Consider the following 18673-nt stretch of genomic DNA (forward strand, 5'->3'; position numbering starts at 1 on the left):
ATGTTTAGGTAGATACAGAGATTGTGTAAACTAAATGTTTAGGTAGATACAGGGATTGTGTAAACTACATGTTTAGGTAGATACAGAGATTGTGTAAACTAAATGTTTAGGTAGATACAGGGATTGTGTAAACTAAATGTTTAGGTACATACAGGGATTGTGTAAACCGAATGTTTAGGTAGATACAGGGATTGTGTAAACTACATGTGTAGGTACTTACAGGGATTGTGTAAACTGAATAATTAGGCAGATACAGGGATTGTGTAAACTGAATGTTTAGGTAGATACAGAGATTGTGTAAACTGAATGTTTATGAAGATAAAGGGATTGTGTAAACTGAATGTTAGGTAGATACAGAGATTGTGTAAACTAAATGTTTAGGTAGATACAGGGATCGTGTAAACTGAATGTTTAGGTATATACAGGGATTGTGTAACCTACATGTTTATAGGTAGATACAGGGATCGTGTAAATTAAATGTTTATGAAGATATAGGGATTGTGTAAACTGAATGTTTATGAAGATAAAGGGATTGTGTAAACTGAATGTTAGGTAGATACAGAGATTGTGTAAACAGAATGTTTATGAAGATAAAGGGATTGTGTAAACTGAATGATTGTGTAAACTGTATGTTTAGGTACATACAGGGATTGTGTAAACCGAATGTTTAGGTAGATTCAGGGATTGTGTAAACTACATGTGTAGGTAGATACAGGGATGGTGTAAACTGAATAATTAGGTAGATACAGGGATCGTGTAAACTGAATGTTTAGATTGATACAGGGATTGTGTAAACTACATGTTTAGGTAGATACAGGGATTGTGTAAACTGAATCATTAGGTAGATACAGGGATCGCGTAAACTAAATGATTAGGTAGATACAGGGATTGTGTAAACTGAATGTTAATAGGTAGATACAGGAATCGTATAAACTACATGTTTAGGTAGATACAGAGATCTAGTAAACTGAATAATAAGGTAGATACAGGGATCGTGGAAACTGAATTTTAGGTAGATACAGGGATTGTGTAAACTGAATGTTTAGGTAGATACAGGGATCGCGTAAACTAAATGTTTAGGTAGATACAGGGATTGTGTAAACCACATGTTTAGGTAGATACAGGGGTTGTGTAAACTTAATGTTTAGGTAAATACAGGGATCATGTAAACTAAATGTTTAGGTAGATACAGGGATTGTGTAAACTACATGTTTAGGTAGATACAGAGATTGTGTAAACTAAATGTTTAGGTAGATACAGAGATTGTGTAAACTACATGTTTAGGTAGATACAGAGATTGTGTAAACTAAATGTTTAGGTAGATACAGGGATTGTGTAAACTACATGTTTAGGTAGATACAGAGATTGTGTAAACTAAATGTTTAGGTAGATACAGAGATTGTGTAAACTACATGTTTAGGTAGATACAGGGATTGTGTAAACTGAATGTTCAGGTAGATACAGAGATTGTGTAAACTGAATGTTTATGAAAATATAGGGATTGTGTAAACTGAATGTTTATGAAGATACAGGGATTGTGTAAACTACATGTTTATAGGTAGATACAGGGATATACCTTAGTTTACTTATTTTGCTTTGTCAATATCAAACACTTCAACCTTTTTTTTCAGTTTCTTACTTCCATAAAACCCTTTACATTTGCATTTTAACGAGTTTCTGGGTGCTATTCATTGATCGCTTGTCATAACATTGAAATATATGTATATAATGGAACCTTGAAAACTGTCAACATTGTCATCATGTATGTATAATTGTATAAAAAGGACTATTTGTTTACTTTATTGAATTAAAAACCTCCCTGGTCTCAGGGTATACAAACTCTGATTTAAGTCTGTATATAATTTACCTTATTTTATCTAATAATACACATGGTCTCTGGGTATACAAACTGTCTGTATATAGTTTACCTTATTTTATCGAATAATACCCCTGGTCTCTAGGTATACATTCTGTCTGTATATATTTACCTTATTTTATCTAATAATACCCTTGGTCTTTAGGTAAACATTCTGTCTGTATATAATTTACCTTATTTGATCTAATAATACCCTTGGTCTCTAGGTATCCATTTTGTCTGTATATAATTTACCTTAATTTAGTCACATGACAATACCAGCAGTTCATTGGTACATTACAGTCACATGACAATACCAGCAATTCATTGGTACATTACAGTCACATGACAATACCAGCAGTTCATTGGTACATTACAGTCACATGACAATACCAGCAGCTCATTGGTCTAGCTACCATTGTGTTGTATTCTTTGTTTTATTCAAACGTTCAAATTGGATGTTTGTGTATGGTAATAAAGCAAGTAAATGCAGCTTATTTATCATATAACGTAATGTGTTCCAATACATATACACTGCATCATAAAATAGCATTACATATATTTAATTCATTCAACTTATCATTTGTCAAGTTGACCATACTGTACCGTGAGACTGACCTTCTATTACAGTGACCTGCCATTATTGTCACCAGTTGTGGTCAAATTGACCACGCTATTAAAATTACTGGAGATAACTAAATGTCCATGAGTATTTACCGTAGGTATGGGTCAAAGAAGTAACCAATGATAAAATAGCCCATATAACACTGAATCCTTACAAACATATGTTTGTAGGATACAAATTACTTAAAAACTGGTATATGGTGCAAGGAAGTAATTCCAATAGTGTAGACAATATGAGAATATAAATTGTCAAATTTTCTGAGCGATATGCTCCTTTATGTAGACACAGAAAAACACAGAACACTTACATTACATAAGTATAATAGTACTATCTAAGTTCTGCCTTCGACTTACGCTGGCCAAAGGTTTATTGTTTTTTAATATTAGGTACATAGACATCTTGATCAAAGTCCATTAGGAATGATTACTCAGAGTGATTGCGCTGGCTACTCCGGCCAGAATGATTTCTTAAAGTGATTGGGCTGGCTTCTCCGGCCAGAATGATTACTCAGAGTGATTGGGCTGGCTACTCTAGCCAGAATGATTACTCAGAGTGATTGCATTGGCTGCTCTGGCAAGAATGATTATTCAGAGTGATTGCTCTGGCTGCTCTGGCAAGAATGATTACTCAGAGTGATTGCGTTGGCTACTCCGGCCAGAATGATTACTTAGAGTGATTGTATTGGCTGCTCTGGCCAGATTGATTACTCAGAGTGATTGCGCTGGCTGCTTTGGCTAGAATGATTACTCAGAGTGATTGTGCTGGCTGCTCTGTCCAGAATGATTACTGAGAGTGATTGCACTGGCTACTCTGGCCAGATTGATTACTCAGAGTGATTGCATTGGTTGCTCTGGCCAGATTGATTACTCAGAGTGATTGCGCTGGCTGCTCTGGCCAGAATGATTAATCAGAGTGATTGCTCTGGCTGCTCTGGCAAGAATGATTATTCAGAGTGATTGCACTGGCTACTCCAGTCAGAATGATAACTTAGAGTGATTGCATTGGCTGCTCTGGCCAGAATGATTACTCAGAGTGATTGCACTGGCTACTCTGGCCAGATTGATTACTCAGAGTGATTGCATTGGCTGCTCTGGCCAGATTGATTACTCAGATTGATTGCACTGGCTGCTCTGGCCAGAATGATTACTCAGAGTGATTGCACTGGCTACTCCGGCCAGAATGATTACTTAGAGTGATTGTATTGGCTGCTCTGGCCAGATTGATTACTCAGAGTGATTGCACAGGCTGCTCTGGCCAGATTGATTACTCAGAGTGATTGCACTGGCTGCTCTGGCCAGATTGATTACTCAGAGGGATTGCACTGGCTGCTCTGGCCAGAATGATTAATTAGAGTAATTGGGCTGGCTGCTCCGGCCAGAATGATTACTCAGAGTGATTGGGCTGGCTGCTCTGGCCATATTGATTACTCAGAGTTATTGCACTGGCTGCTCTGGCCAGATGATTTATCACTCTGGCCAGATTGATTACTCAGAGTTATTGCACTGGCTGCTCTGGCCAGATGATTTATCACTCTGGCCAGATTGATTACTCAGAGTTATTGCACTGGCTGCTCTGGCCAGATTGATTAATCAGAGTGATTGCACTGGCTACTCCGGCCAGAATGATTACTCAGAGTGATTGCGCTGGCTGCTCAGGCCAGAATGATTACTCAGAGTGATTGCGCTGGCTACTCCAGGCAGAATGATTACTATGAGTGGTTGCGCTGGCTGCTCCGACAATACCCTTTTTTGTGTCCAAAGATAATCTGATCCTATGTTTTTGAGATTTTCTGTCAGCTAGAACATTCCTCTAATATCCCTTTCACCAATTATTTTTGTGGCTTCCTCTACAACTATCAATTTGTATAACTACTAGCATAAAACCACTTATCTAATAACAATTTAGATGTCATGGAAATGAATTCACTTAACAGTCAAATTTGGTTTCATTTAAATGGAAAATTCACTAATCTGGATATTTTTCTGGGACCAAAAGTGTGCAGAATTTCCTACCATTATTTATGTAAGTGATGTTAAATTTCTTAGTATATCCTTAATAATTTGTTCATTCATTTGCATGTATGCAAGGTGTTTTCTGTTGTTAACTATAGCTTTAGACAGCCCCAGGCTAGGTATAATTATTTACGCATTTTATCTACACAATTATTGCTGATAAATCTTGTTTACTGAGGTGACAGAAATTAGGTTTAGGAGGTTTTTACCTTGAACACTGAATTATTTGTATGTAACTAGACGTATGTAAATGTGGTAATTATGTATGTACTATGTTATGATATAGAATGCTTGGTAAATCTTGATTATCACTATAGCAGCTTTGCTGATGGTCTTATTGGGATGGCCACCTGGCTGTAATTCATGATAATGTCTTCATGGTTGTATGTTATTTGATGGTCACAATGGAGGACTTTTTTTCATGGAATGTTTATGATCACTTGGGTTGTATGTTCATGGATGTATGGCGTTAAGTTCATGGTTGTATAGTAGCGTGTTCATGGATGTATGGCTGTAAGTTCATGGTTGTATAGTAGCATGTTCATGGTTGTATGGCTGTAAGATCATAGTTGTATGACTGTAAGATCATGGATGCATGGTAGCATGTTCATGTTCATGGTTGTATGGCTGTAAGATCATGGTTGTATGGCTGTAAGATCATGGTTGTATGGTAGCATGTTCATGGATGTATGGCTGTAAGTTCATGGTTGTATGGCTGTAAGATCATGGTTGTATAGTAGCATGTTCATGGATGTATGGCTGTAAGTTCATGGTTGTATAGTAGCATGTACATGGTTGTATGGCTGTAAGATCATAGTTGTATGGATGTAAGATCATGGTTGTATAGTAGCATGTTCATGTTCATGATTATATGGCTGTAAGATCATGATTGCATGGTAGCATGTTCATGTTCATGGTTGTATGGCTGTAAGATCATGGTTGTATGGCTATAAGATCATGGTTGTATGGCTGTAAGATCATGGTTGTATGGTAGCATGTTCATGGTTGTATGGCTGTAAGATCATGGTTGCATGGTAGCATGTTCATGTTCATGGTTGTCTGGCTGTAAGATCATGGTTGTATGGTAGCATGTTCATGGATGTATGGCTGTAAGTTCATGGTTGTATAGTAGCATGTACATGGTTGTATGGCGGTAAGATCATAGTTGTATGGATGTAAGATCATGGTTGTATAGTAGCATGTTCATGTTCATGATTATATGGCTGTAAGATCATGATTGCATGGTAGCATGTTCATGTTCATGGTTGTCTGGCTGTAAGATCATGGTTGTATGGTAGCATGTTCATGGATGTATGGCTGTAAGTTCATGGTTGTATAGTAGCATGTACATGGTTGTATGGCTGTAAGATCATAGTTGTATGGATGTAAGATCATGGTTGTATAGTAGCATGTTCATGGATGTATGGCTGTAAAATCATGGTTGTATGGCTGTAAGATCATGGTTGTATGGTAGCATGTTCATGGTCGTTGTTTTTTGGTTATAGGTCAGTGGCTTCCTGGGGTATTTTGTACATTACACAATACATCACACCTTTACATGGTATGATATAAATAGGAATTAATCTACCATCAAACCCACTTGTCTGCCACAGATACATCTCATGTAAACATTTTTGAGATCACTACCTCAAATGCTTTCCCAAAGGGCTAACAAGTCACACACACGGCTCGGCATTATTGAAGAATTCTTTTCAAATAAATGTTTCTCCTTCTAGTTTTAATTTCCATATCATCAGAGAACGATATATGATTCTCATAATGAAGATAATTATTCGTCCTTCATATTGGACAATTCAACATGCTTCAAAATTTCATCCTCAAAACATGTACATATACAATATAAATTTCGTAAGATTTTTTTTAATTAACTGAGAAAAGTAAGTATTCAGGACAAAAATAACCATTTTTAATATGCCAAGATTCCTTGTCAATTGTATACTGGCCACTAAATATTACATATTAATTACACACCTGACTTTTGCATCAGTCCAATATCTCGTTAAAGGTGTAATGAAAAGCTATCCTAACACGATAACTCATCATTATCATCAATAGAAAAACACCCTCAAATGTACTTTTTTCACCTTGCTCAATATACAAAATAATATCTATCATGGAATTTGTTCATTATCAAAAAGTACCAAGGGAGCAGGATGTCGTGAGAACCCTGCTAAGTGTGTCAGCTTCTTAGGGCAATCATAAAAAATTCAGTCAGCATATATGACACGAACACTTTTTTGCATGAAACATATATATAACACATGTTAAACTTGTTCAACACACCGGGATATTTACTGCCAGATCAATATTGTGTTTTTATGTGGAAATTGACATGTGTGTATACCTTTCATAGGCAGTGAAAATAGAGTCAAACAGAGGTCTTAATTCACCATTATTGATCAGCTTGAGATCAACAGGGTTTCTTTAATACTGTGACAATCAGCAATATGTATATATACAGAGTAACAATGCAATATAGATGTACTGGTATTCACAACAAAATCAATTGATTAATGTGAAATCAATATTTTGCCTTTCTCAGGCGTTCTGTATCTGCTATGCCCTTTACCTAGGTAAACCCTCCTCCTATGTTCTACAATGTAACAGTGATCACCCAGCTCTGTACTGAGGATTTATATAACAGTCTGTCCTGTTTGTCCAGTACATTTAACAGTCTGTCCTGTCTGTCCAGTACATTTAACAGTCTGCCCTGTTTGTCCAGTACATTTAACAGTCTGTCCTGCCTGTCCAGTACATATAACAGTCTGTCCTGTCTGTCCAGTACATATAACAGTCTGTCCTGTCTGTTCAGTACATTTAACAGTCTGTCCTGTTTGTCCAGTACATTTAACAGTCTGTCCTATCTGTCCAGTACATATAACAGTCTGTCCTGTCTGTCCAGTACATTTAACAGTCTGTCCTGTTTGTCCTCTTGTGTTCTAAAGTGATCACCCAGCTCTGTACTGAGGATTTGTATAAGTCTGTCCTGTTTGTCCAGTACATATAACAGTCTGTCCTGTTTGTCCTCCTCCTGTGTTTTACAGTTATCACCCAGCTCTGTACTGAAGATTTATATAAGTCTGTCCTGTTTGTCCAGTACATTTAACAGTCTGTCCTGTTTGTCCAGTATATTTAACAGTCTTTCCTGTTTGTCCAGTATGTTTAACAGTTTGTCCTGTTTGTCCTCCTCCTGTGTTCTACAGTGATCACCCAGCTCAGTACTGAGGATTTGTATAACAGTCTGTCCTGTTTGTCCAGTACATTTAACAGTCTGTCCTGTTTGTCAAGTACATTTAACAGTCTGTCCTATCTGTCCAGTACATTTAACAGTCTGTCCTGTTTGTCCAGTACATTTAACAGTCTGTCCTGTTTGTCCAGTACATTTAACAGTCTGTCCTGTCTGTCCAGTACATTTAACAGTCTGTCCTGTCTGTCCAGTACATTTAACAGTCTGTCCTGTCTGTCCAGTATATTTAACAGTCTGTCCTGTTTGTCCTCCTGTGTTATACAGTGATCACCCAGCTCAGTACTGAGGATTTGTATAATAGTCTGTCCTGTATGTCCAGTACATTTAACAGTCTGTCCTGTTTGTCCTCCTGTGTTATACAGTGATCACCCAGCTCAGTACTGAAGATTTGTATAACAGTCTGTCCTGTTTGTCCAGTATATTTAACAGTCTGTCCTGTTTGTCCAGTATATTTAACAGTCTCTCCTGTTTGTCCAGTACATTTAACAGTCTGTCCTGTTTGTCCTCTTGTGTTCTACAGTGATCACCCAGCTCTGTACTGAGGATTTGAATAACAGTCTGTCCTATTTGTCCAGTACATTTACCAGTCTCTCCTTTTTGTCTAGTACATCTAACTGTCTGTCATGTCTGTCCAGTACAGTTAACTGTCTGTCCTGTTTGTCCAGTACATTTAACAGTCTGTCCTGTTTGTCCAGTACATTTAACAGTCTGTCCTGTTTGTCCAGTACATTTAACAGTCTGTCCTGTTTGTCCAGTACATTTAACAGTCTGTCCTGTTTGTCCAGCATATTTAACAGTCTGTCCTGTTTGTCCAGTACATTTAACAGTCTGTCCTGTTTGTCCAGTACACTTACAGTCTGTCCTGTTTGTCTAGTACATTTAACAGTCTTTCCAGTTTGTCCAGTATATTTAACAGTCTGCCCTGTTTGTCCAGTACACTTAACAGTCTGTCCTGTTTGTCCTCTTGTGTTCTACAGTGATCACCCAGCTCTGTACTGAGGATTTATAAAACAGTCTGTCCTGTTTGTCCAGTACAGTTAACAGTGTGTTCTGTTTGTCCAGCACAGGCCTCACAGCAATCAATAGGCAATAATGTATGAAGAAAATTCATGTTAGCAGTGTAAATAGCGGTGCTTTGTGATGCCAGACTTATCAATACTCCTTAAATAGAACTTCTAAAACTGTCCTTGACTTTAATTTGACATTTTGCTTAAGGACACTAGAGACAACAAATTAATGACTTGTAGTACAAACATAGATGGTGTTGGTGTCCAGTGTTGGATAACCATGTGTGCCATCAGACTTTTAACAGATCAAGTGAATACAAACATCTTGCCAGATAAAAGCATTCATTCTTAAAGCTTGCTTCAGCTGTTACCTTCCAATGATACATCTAAGGACCAGTCTGATTGAGCTTCCCATTAAAATCAATTCATCTTCCTTGTTTTCAATGTATGCTTTATCCTACCTTACAATTATACACAAGAAAACTCAATGTTTGATATTGATGCTTCACTTCTCGGCTACACCTTTGTCTATATGCTGCGAATTTAAACAGATATACAATCAAGAAAAAAATGCTATGATACAATATCAATGTTATAGACTTGGGGAAGGCGCTACATAGCAGATGGGAAATACGATAAATTATACATCATCATACCACTCAAAGTCATCCCCATTTGTGCAAGTCGACCTACAAATGACCTTCATATATAACCTCTGCAGTTTCTAGAATATGTTTTGGAATCTACTACATGCAGACACCTATTGAGCTTTAAAGATTGCATTTTAATATACTATTAGGTCTTGTCTGAAGGAATATTGTAATCTTTAAAAATATTAGCATTAATGCCATTACTACTGGTTTCAGGTAACTATGGAATGTTTCCATACTGAAATGACCTAAATTTGTAGGTTTAACCTGCATTTTGTGTATCTTAAAGACTCTTTATCTGTCACTGCGTAGAACTTGGCAGGTATGCGTTATCCATAAGTTGATCAGATAAAACCATTGTTCAATTCTCTATCATGTCATGTGTTTTTTGTTAGGTTTTCTTCAAACTTACAGTATTTTAGTTAAGTTGATAGTGAGTTGTTTTACATAACAGATATACAAACCTTCCGTGGAGCTTTCTCACAGCTCGCTCTGCATCATCAGAACACTTGAAAACAAGGAATGCAAAGCCTGGCGGGTTCCTACAACCAAAATATAGACATAATAAGACAGTTAAATAAACATACTTATTGGTGTCACAAAGCATGTCACTCAACCAAAACACACTTATTGGTGTACCAAAGCATGACATTCAACCAAAACATACTTATTGGTGTCACAAAGCATGTCACTCAACCAAAACACACTTATTGGTGTACCAAAGCATGTCATTCAACCAAAACATACTTATTGGTGTCACAAAGCATGTCACTCAACCAAAACACACTTATTGGTGTACCAAAGCATGTCATTCAACCAAAACATACTTATTGGTGTCACAAAGCATGTCATTCAACCAAATCACACTTATTGGTGTACCAAAGCATGACATTCAACCAAAACATACTTATTGGTGTCACAAAGCATGTCCCCCAACCAAAACACACTTATTGGTGTCACAAAACATGTCACACAACCAAAACATAGTTATTGGTGTCACAAAGCATATCATTCAACCAAAACATACTTATTGGTGTGACAAAGCATGTCATTCAACCAAATCACACTTATTGGTGTACCAAAGCATGACATTCAACCAAAACATACTTATTGGTGTCACAAAGCATGTCCCTCAACCAAAACACCCTTATTGGTGTCACAAAGCATGTCACTCAACCAAAACACACTAATTGGTGTCACAAAGCATGTCACTCAACCAAAACACACTTACTGGTGTCACAAAGCATGTCACTCAACCAAAACCAAATATAGTTACACAAAAAAAAAGGCATTAACACTTTTTTGTCACTCAACCAAAACATACTTATTGGTGTACCAAAGCATGTCACTCAACCAAAACATATTTATTGGTGTCACAAAGCATGTCACTCAACAAAAACATACTTATTGGTGTCACAAAGCATGTCCCTCAACCAAAACACCCTTATTGGTGTCACAAAGCATGTCACTCAAACATATTTATTGGTGTCACAAAGCATGTCACTCAAACATATTTATTGGTGTCACAAAGCATGTCACTCAACCAAAACATACTTATTGATGTACCAAAGCATGTAACTCAACCAAAACACACTAATTGGTGTCACAAAGCATGTCACTCAACCAAAACACACTTACTGGTGTCACAAAGCATGTCACTCAACCAAAACACACTTATTTGTGTACCAAAGCATGTCATTCAACCAAAACATATTTATTGGTGTCACAAAGCATGTCACTCAAACATATTTATTGGTGTCACAAAGCATGTCACTCAACCAAAACACACTAATTGGTGTCACAAAGCATGTCACTCAACCAAAACACACTTACTGGTGTCACAAAGCATGTCACTCAACCAAAACACACTTACTGGTGTCACAAAGCATGTCACTCAACCAAAACCAAATATAGTTACACAAAAAAAAAGGCATTAACACTTTTTTGTCACTCAACCAAAACATACTTATTGATGTACCAAAGCATGTAACTCAACCAAAACACTCTAATTGGTGTCACAAAGCATGTCACTCAACCAAAACACACTAATTGGTGTCACAAAGCATGTCACTCAACCAAAACCAAATATAGTTACACAAAAAAAAAGGCATTAACACTTTTTTGTCACTCAACCAAAACATACTTATTGATGTACCAAAGCATGTAACTCAACCAAAACACACTAATTGGTGTCACAAAGCATGTCACTCAACAAAAACATACGTATTGGTGTCACAAAGCATGTCACACAACCAAAACATACTTATTGATGTACCAAAGCATGTAACTCAACCAAAACACACTAATTGGTGTCACAAAGCATGTCACTCAACCAAAACACACTAATTGGTGTCACAAAGCATGTCACACAACCAAAACATATTTATTGATGTACCAAAGCATGTAACTCAACCAAAACACACTAATTGGTGTCACAAAGCATGTCACTCAACCAAAACACACTTATTGGTGTCACAAAGCATGTCATTCAACCAAAACACACTTATTGGTGTCACAAAGCATGTCATTCAACCAAAACACACTTATTGGTGTCACAAAGCATGTCCCTCAACCAAAACATACTTATTGGTGTACCAAAGCATGTCACTCAACAAAAACATACTTATTGGTGTCAAAAAGCATATCACTCAACCAAAACACACTTATTGGTGTCACAAAGCATGTCCCTCAACCAAAACATACTTATTGGTGTACCAAAGCATGTCACTCAACAAAAACATACTTATTGGTGTCAAAAAGCATGTCACTCAACCAAAACACACTTATTGGTGTCACAAAGCATGTCACTCAACCAAAACATACTATTGGGGTACCAAAGCATGGCACACAACCAAAACATACTTATTGGTGTCACAAAGCATGTCACTCAACCAAAACATACTATTGGTGTACCAAAGCATGTCACACAACCAAAACATACTTATTAGTGTCACAAAGCATGTCACACAACCAAAACATACTTATTGGTGTCACAAAGCATGTCACACAACCAAAACACACTTATTGGTGTCACAAAGCATGTCACTCAGCCAAAACATACTTATTGGTGTCACAAAGCATGTCATTCAACCAAAACATATTTATTGGTGTCACAAAGCATGTCACACAACCAAAACACACTTATTGGTGTCACAAAGCATGTTACTCAACCAAAACATACTTATTGGTGTCACAAAACATGTCACTCAACCAAAACACACTTATTGGTGTCACAAAGCATGTTACTCAACCAAAACATACTTATTGGTGTCACAAAGCATGTCTCTCAACCAAAACACACTTATTGGTGTCACAAAGCATGTCACACAACCAAAACACACTTATTGGTGTCACAAAGCATGCCACTCAACCAAAACATACTTATTGGTGTCACAAAGCGTGTCACTCAACCAAAACATAGTTATTGGTGTCACAAAGCGTGTCACTCAACCAAAACATAGTTATTGGTGTCACAAAGCGTGTCACTCAACCAAAACACACATGTATTACATCAATTCAAACATACACTTCTCGTCAATCAAAACTAACAATACTTCTAGAGTCAGTCAAACATACACTTCTCGTCAATCAAAACTAACAATACTTCTAGTGTCAGTCAAACCTGCACTTCTCGTCAATCAAAACTAACAATACTTCTAGTGTCAGTCAAACCTGCACTTCTCGTCAATCAAAACTAACAATACTTCTAGTGTCAGTCAAACCTGCACTTCTCGTCAATCAAAACTAACAATACTTCTAGTGTCAGTCAAACCTGCACTTCTCGTCAATCAAAACTAACAATACTTCTAGTGTCAGTCAAACCTACACTTCTCGTCAATCAAAACTAACAATACTTCTAGTGTCAGTAAAACATACGTATTGGTGTCACAAAGCATGTCACACAACCAAAACCAAATATAGTTACAAAAAAAAAAGGCATTAACACTTCTTCGTCACTCAACCAAAACATACTTATTGGTGTCACAAAACATGTCACTCAACCAAAACATACTTATTGGTATCACAAAGCATGCCACTCAACCAAAACACACTTATTGGTGTCACAAAGCATGTCACACAACCAAAACCAAATATAGTTACAAAAAAAAAAGGCATTAACACTTCTTCGTCACTCAACCAAAACATACTTATTGGTGTCACCAAGCATGTCACTCAACCAAAACATACTATTGGGGGACCAAAGCATGTCACACAACCAAAACATACTTATTGGTGTCACAAAGCGTGTCACTCAACCAAAACATAGTTATTGGTGTCACAAAGCGTGTCACTCAACCAAAACATAGTTATTGGCGTCACAAAGCGTGTCACTCAACCAAAACACACATGTATTACATCAATTCAAACATACACTTCTCGTCAATCAAAACTAACAATACTGCTAGTGTCAGTCAAACCTACACTTCTCGTCAATCAAAACTAACAATACTGCTAGTGTCAGTCAAACCTACACTTCTCGTCAATCAAAACTAACAATACTTCTAGAGTCAGTCAAACATACACTTCTCGTCAATCAAGACCAACAATACTTCTAGTGTCAGTCAAACAGACACTTCTCGTCAATCAAAACCAACAATACTTCTAATGTCAGTCAAACATACACTTCTTGTCAATCAAAACCAACAATACTTCTAGTGTCAGTCAAACATACACTTTGTGTGCAAGTCAAAACACATTTATTGTGTCAACCAAAACACACTTATTGTGTCAACCAAAACACACTGATTGTGTCAACCAAAACACACTTATTGTGTCAACCAAAACATACACTTATTGTGTCAATCAAAACACTTATTGTGTCAATCAAAATACACTTATTGTGTTAATCAAAGCTTACAGTTACTGAGGCAGTGAAAACATTCACTTATTGCATCAATTAAAGTTTCCACTTATTGTGTCAAACAAAACATGCATTAAAACATACTTATTGTGACAATAAAACTATTCACTTATTACCACATGTGTATTAATAAGCTCAAATATACCCTTTTTGTATCAGTGAAATAAGATTTTTAATCAATTTTCATGGCTCATCTTAATCAGGTTGGTCACTTTAAGGAGGTTATGCACATGCATAAGTATTTTATTGATTTCTTTGCTCAATGGAAGAAAAACCAACACTGTGAATGGACATGGTGGAGTTGTTATAAATTCTGAAAGAAATATAAAATACAAAAGTCTACCTGGTCAATAAAATCTTCAGTCAATAACCACATTTCTGCCAAACAAATATAGTTACAACAAAAAAAAAGGCGTTAACACTTTTCTGGCTATTTCACACATAATGGGAAAAGCTATTATTATTACATAAAGACATTAATAAACACATGACCTTAGTTGAACTTATGAATACGTTACATGTCTAGTTGAACTATTATGAAAGGTTGAGTTGCTATGTGATAATGTAAAATTGAAAATGACTACTGTTAACATGACATAATAGAAAGTTTTAGCGAGGACAACAGTTCCCAGTGAGATTGTAGACTACAATCAGGCCGTCGAGCCCTGAGGACAAATGCACCTTATATCAGGTCTGTTAATCATGATAAAATCAAAGTGATTTCTAATGTAAACAAGACTAGTGAGATTCAGTCATTGGACAGTGGTAAACATCATAATGGAATCTGGACAGTCGGTCAGACTGAACGGTCAGTGGAAGAGGGATCCTAATGGCAATAAGATTATCTGTTGAAGGAGAGCTATGTTACAAAATAAACTCAATTAGATTTTCAGGTTTTAAAAATAACCAAACAACAAAGTAGGAGTAACCAGAAAAAAAACATACGTCTAAATTATAGAATATTATAACTAAGGCATGAAAAACATGTCAGAAAATGTTACTTAATTTCTAAAAGTTACCAAAGCTTTGTATATCTGGGTCCAAAAACCTGAACCAAACCAAATGAAATAGCTGATACATCGGATTTCTTCATTTGAATCTGTCATATAATTTCTTAGATTTCCAACATTTATAATAATAATAATAATAAAGGCTTTATTTATTCTTGATAACATATTGAGCATGAAGCTCATCTTACATATGGTCAAGATACAATGTATGATAAAATGTACAATATTGACAGCTGATTTATGTGAGCCAAAATCAAAAATATTGATGAAGTATTTACCTATGGGTGTCTAATTGGTTTATATTTGTGTTAATATCCTGTCAATAGAATATTTCAATACTTCAGAAATGCCCTGTTTTTAAGCTGAAAGAGTAAACAAGGCTTGTCAAACCTTGGGCATACATACTATTTATCATAAATAACCAGTTAAAATTGACACTTTTTTGCTCTATTGAATTGCACCTTTCAGTGCTATCAGTGCATGAAACTGTGAATAAAACTTACAAGACCTTGAAATGATAAGGTATCAGAAGGAGCAGATCATCAGGGTGAACCAGTAATAATAAGGCAACATAGCATAGTCTCAGAGAGGTATTGATGGAGATGGTTTTCCCTATGATTATAAGAATACATTTACACTCCTGCTACATATACCTGCTACATACACCCTGCTACGTACACATCTACCGTACACATACATCTACCGTACACATCTACCGTACCGTACACCCTGCTACGTACACATCTACCGTACACATCTACCCACATCTACCGTACACATCTACCTGTTACATACACATCGACCTATCTAACATGTACAGTAATTACTGAGCTTACTGAATAACAATTTACATGTTAACTTGCACAGTAATTCAAATGTGTTTACATAATCTATTACATTTTAGACTAGGGTTTTATTTCTTTTTAAATAACACATTTAGACTGACATGTACGTCTAAAAACATATTGGAGTTGAGACATTGCTGCACGCACATATTTAAACACCAAACCATGATCTGCCCGGCATATCTTACACTTTACTGTATATGGCCACATATAATACTGCAAATAAAATCATATATAGAAAGCTTGAAATCAGGAAATAATTTGTGAATATTTTTTTAATTTTGTGGAGATAACTTGATAAGTCATTTCATGACTATAAAGTCCAGGTTAAATAGATGACCAGTGCTGACTGTCAATGTGCTGACTGATAATGTGATCTTTGTTGACAATAGATCAAGCATCAACATTAGTTTCTGATACTGATACGTAAATTTCAATTAATTTACTAACCATGTGTGACGTCAAGCTAACATGTCCATTTCTGGTTAGCTTTTTGATGGCAAATGTCACTTCTATGCATATAAGAACTAACTTGTAATTAACAAATAGAAAATTATTCATGTGTTTGTCAGAATAATTATAAAAAACAGAATACATTATTGTGATGAAATAATAAGGGACAGTACAAATTTGATGAGTATCGTGTGTCCCCGGCCGTGTAGTACGCCAGATGATAGCGAACCTTATCAGAGTTGGACAACTGATAAAACAACGATGTCACTACATTTTACCTTGCGACCCAGACATCTGTGATGTCTCCCATAACTCCAAACTCCCTTTCCAATTCATGTTTTCCAACTCGACTGCCCAAATCCCCGACGAACACTCTGTATCCACCCCTACTTCTGTCTAGGACCGCCATGTTACTGTTTTACTCGTGTACACCTGAGTGTTTCGTACCGCCCCCTCTGATACTCTCTTATCTATCGATCTGCGCAAGCGCATCGCTTTTTATTTACCTGTATGCTACCAGTATGTCACGAACCGTCTTTAGAAATCATTTGAAATATAAATAAATTCTAATTTCACGAAACGATTTTAACATGCACTTAATTATATATATATATATATTTATTTTGGATAGGACCTTGCCAACAAATACCGTATATATATATATTATATAGTTTATATCACGAAATTGTGTTATCTATCTAGACTATCTCAGTCCGTGTTTACATACCTGTTATCAATGTGACGTCACGTCGATATTAAAAGTGTATGCCAAAGATGACAGGTACAAACGAGTACCACCTAAGGTCACAGGGACCTGAGAATTTGTTACAGAATTTGTTACCCTGAACATCTTAGTTCAAATATAGCTGTAACAAATTCTCAGGTCCCAACACAGTTGTAAGTCCACTTTGTACTTTTTGTAAATCAGAGTCAGAAACCATAACTCACATATTTTGGGAATGTCAAAAGTCCAAAATTTACGGCAGAGCTTGGAAATACTCTTAGACGCACATTTGATTCCTTTCACTATTAATAAAGAATCATTATTTTTTGGGTTCTGGTCAATTAGAAATGAGTTCAGTAAAATTGATAATGAAATTACCATCATCATTAAATATTACATTTACAAAACTAGATGTCTTGAAACCACACTTAACATGAATTCTCTTATCAATTTATTGAAAGACCACCACAATGTCAAAAAATACATAGCTACCGCTAAAGGTGATGCTTCTTTTGAAAGTTTTAACAGATAGTGGGGAAAATTGATTTTCTTTTTACTTCTTTAGACTTAGATTGAAAAGATTTCTATATCTATACCCATTCATATCTATTAATGGACTCTTGAACTCGGACAGTTAGTTTATATAAAACTTTTATACTTGTTTTAAGTAGATATTACGATCTTTGAGCAAATGTTGTCAATAAAACAATTGTCGATGATTTAATTTCAACTTTTTGATTTTTGTAAGACCTGTCTCCCTCAAATCTGTCGTCCTTGTCTCTGTGTCGATTGTCTTTGTGCGTATATGTCTGTGTGTCTGTCTTTGTCTGTCTTTGTCTGTCTATCTGGCAGTTCTTGCCTGTGTCTTGTCTGTCTTTGCCTCTGAGCACTTGTCTACTTATGTTTTGTCTGTCTTTGTTTTTCAAGTAATTATCTGTTTGTCTCTATTTCTTTATTTCAAAAAACCACAACACATGACTAATACAATTAGTTTTTATTCCAATGTTTTGAAACGACATCTTGGATAGATTGATAACATATGCGTTAATAAATATATACTAGCATACTGAGGTATTAGCTTGTGTATAATATATTGAATGACAGTGTGAGAGCTATTCATATACATGTATATACATTTCTTTAAATGTACATCATGTATAGAGATGAATATTTTGTACAGAACTGGTGTATATGAAATGTTAATTTATGAATGTTCTATACAGATGTATGGTGTGTATGAAATCTTTAATCATGAATGTTCCATACAATTGTATGGTGTGTATGATGTTTAATATGAATGTTTCTATACCGATGTATGGTGTTTATGAATGGTGTGTATGAAATGTTTAATATGAATGTTGCA

General features: G+C 36.0%; 1 protein-coding gene across 2 annotated transcripts in view; it reads right to left on the bottom strand.

The window, feature by feature from the left end:
• Window positions 1-17048, bottom strand: part of LOC110450212 (serine/arginine-rich splicing factor 4-like) — a 67117-nt gene extending 50069 nt beyond the window's left edge. For both annotated transcript variants that reach the window (XR_002462948.1, XM_021497538.1), the window contains exons 1-2: window positions 16865-17048; window positions 9882-9959 (exon numbers count right to left, since the gene is read on the bottom strand). Coding sequence is in view for 1 of the 2 variants with exons in the window: in XM_021497538.1 (XP_021353213.1) it covers window positions 9882-9959; window positions 16865-16995 (209 nt within the window). In the remaining variant the exon portion in view is untranslated. The remainder of the gene's footprint in view (window positions 1-9881; window positions 9960-16864) is intronic.
• Window positions 17049-18673: the final 1625 nt, after the last annotated feature.

The sequence above is a fragment of the Mizuhopecten yessoensis genome, unplaced genomic scaffold, assembly GCF_002113885.1.
Source record: "Mizuhopecten yessoensis strain PY_sf001 unplaced genomic scaffold, ASM211388v2 scaffold5133, whole genome shotgun sequence".
Taxonomy (NCBI): domain Eukaryota; kingdom Metazoa; phylum Mollusca; class Bivalvia; order Pectinida; family Pectinidae; genus Mizuhopecten; species Mizuhopecten yessoensis.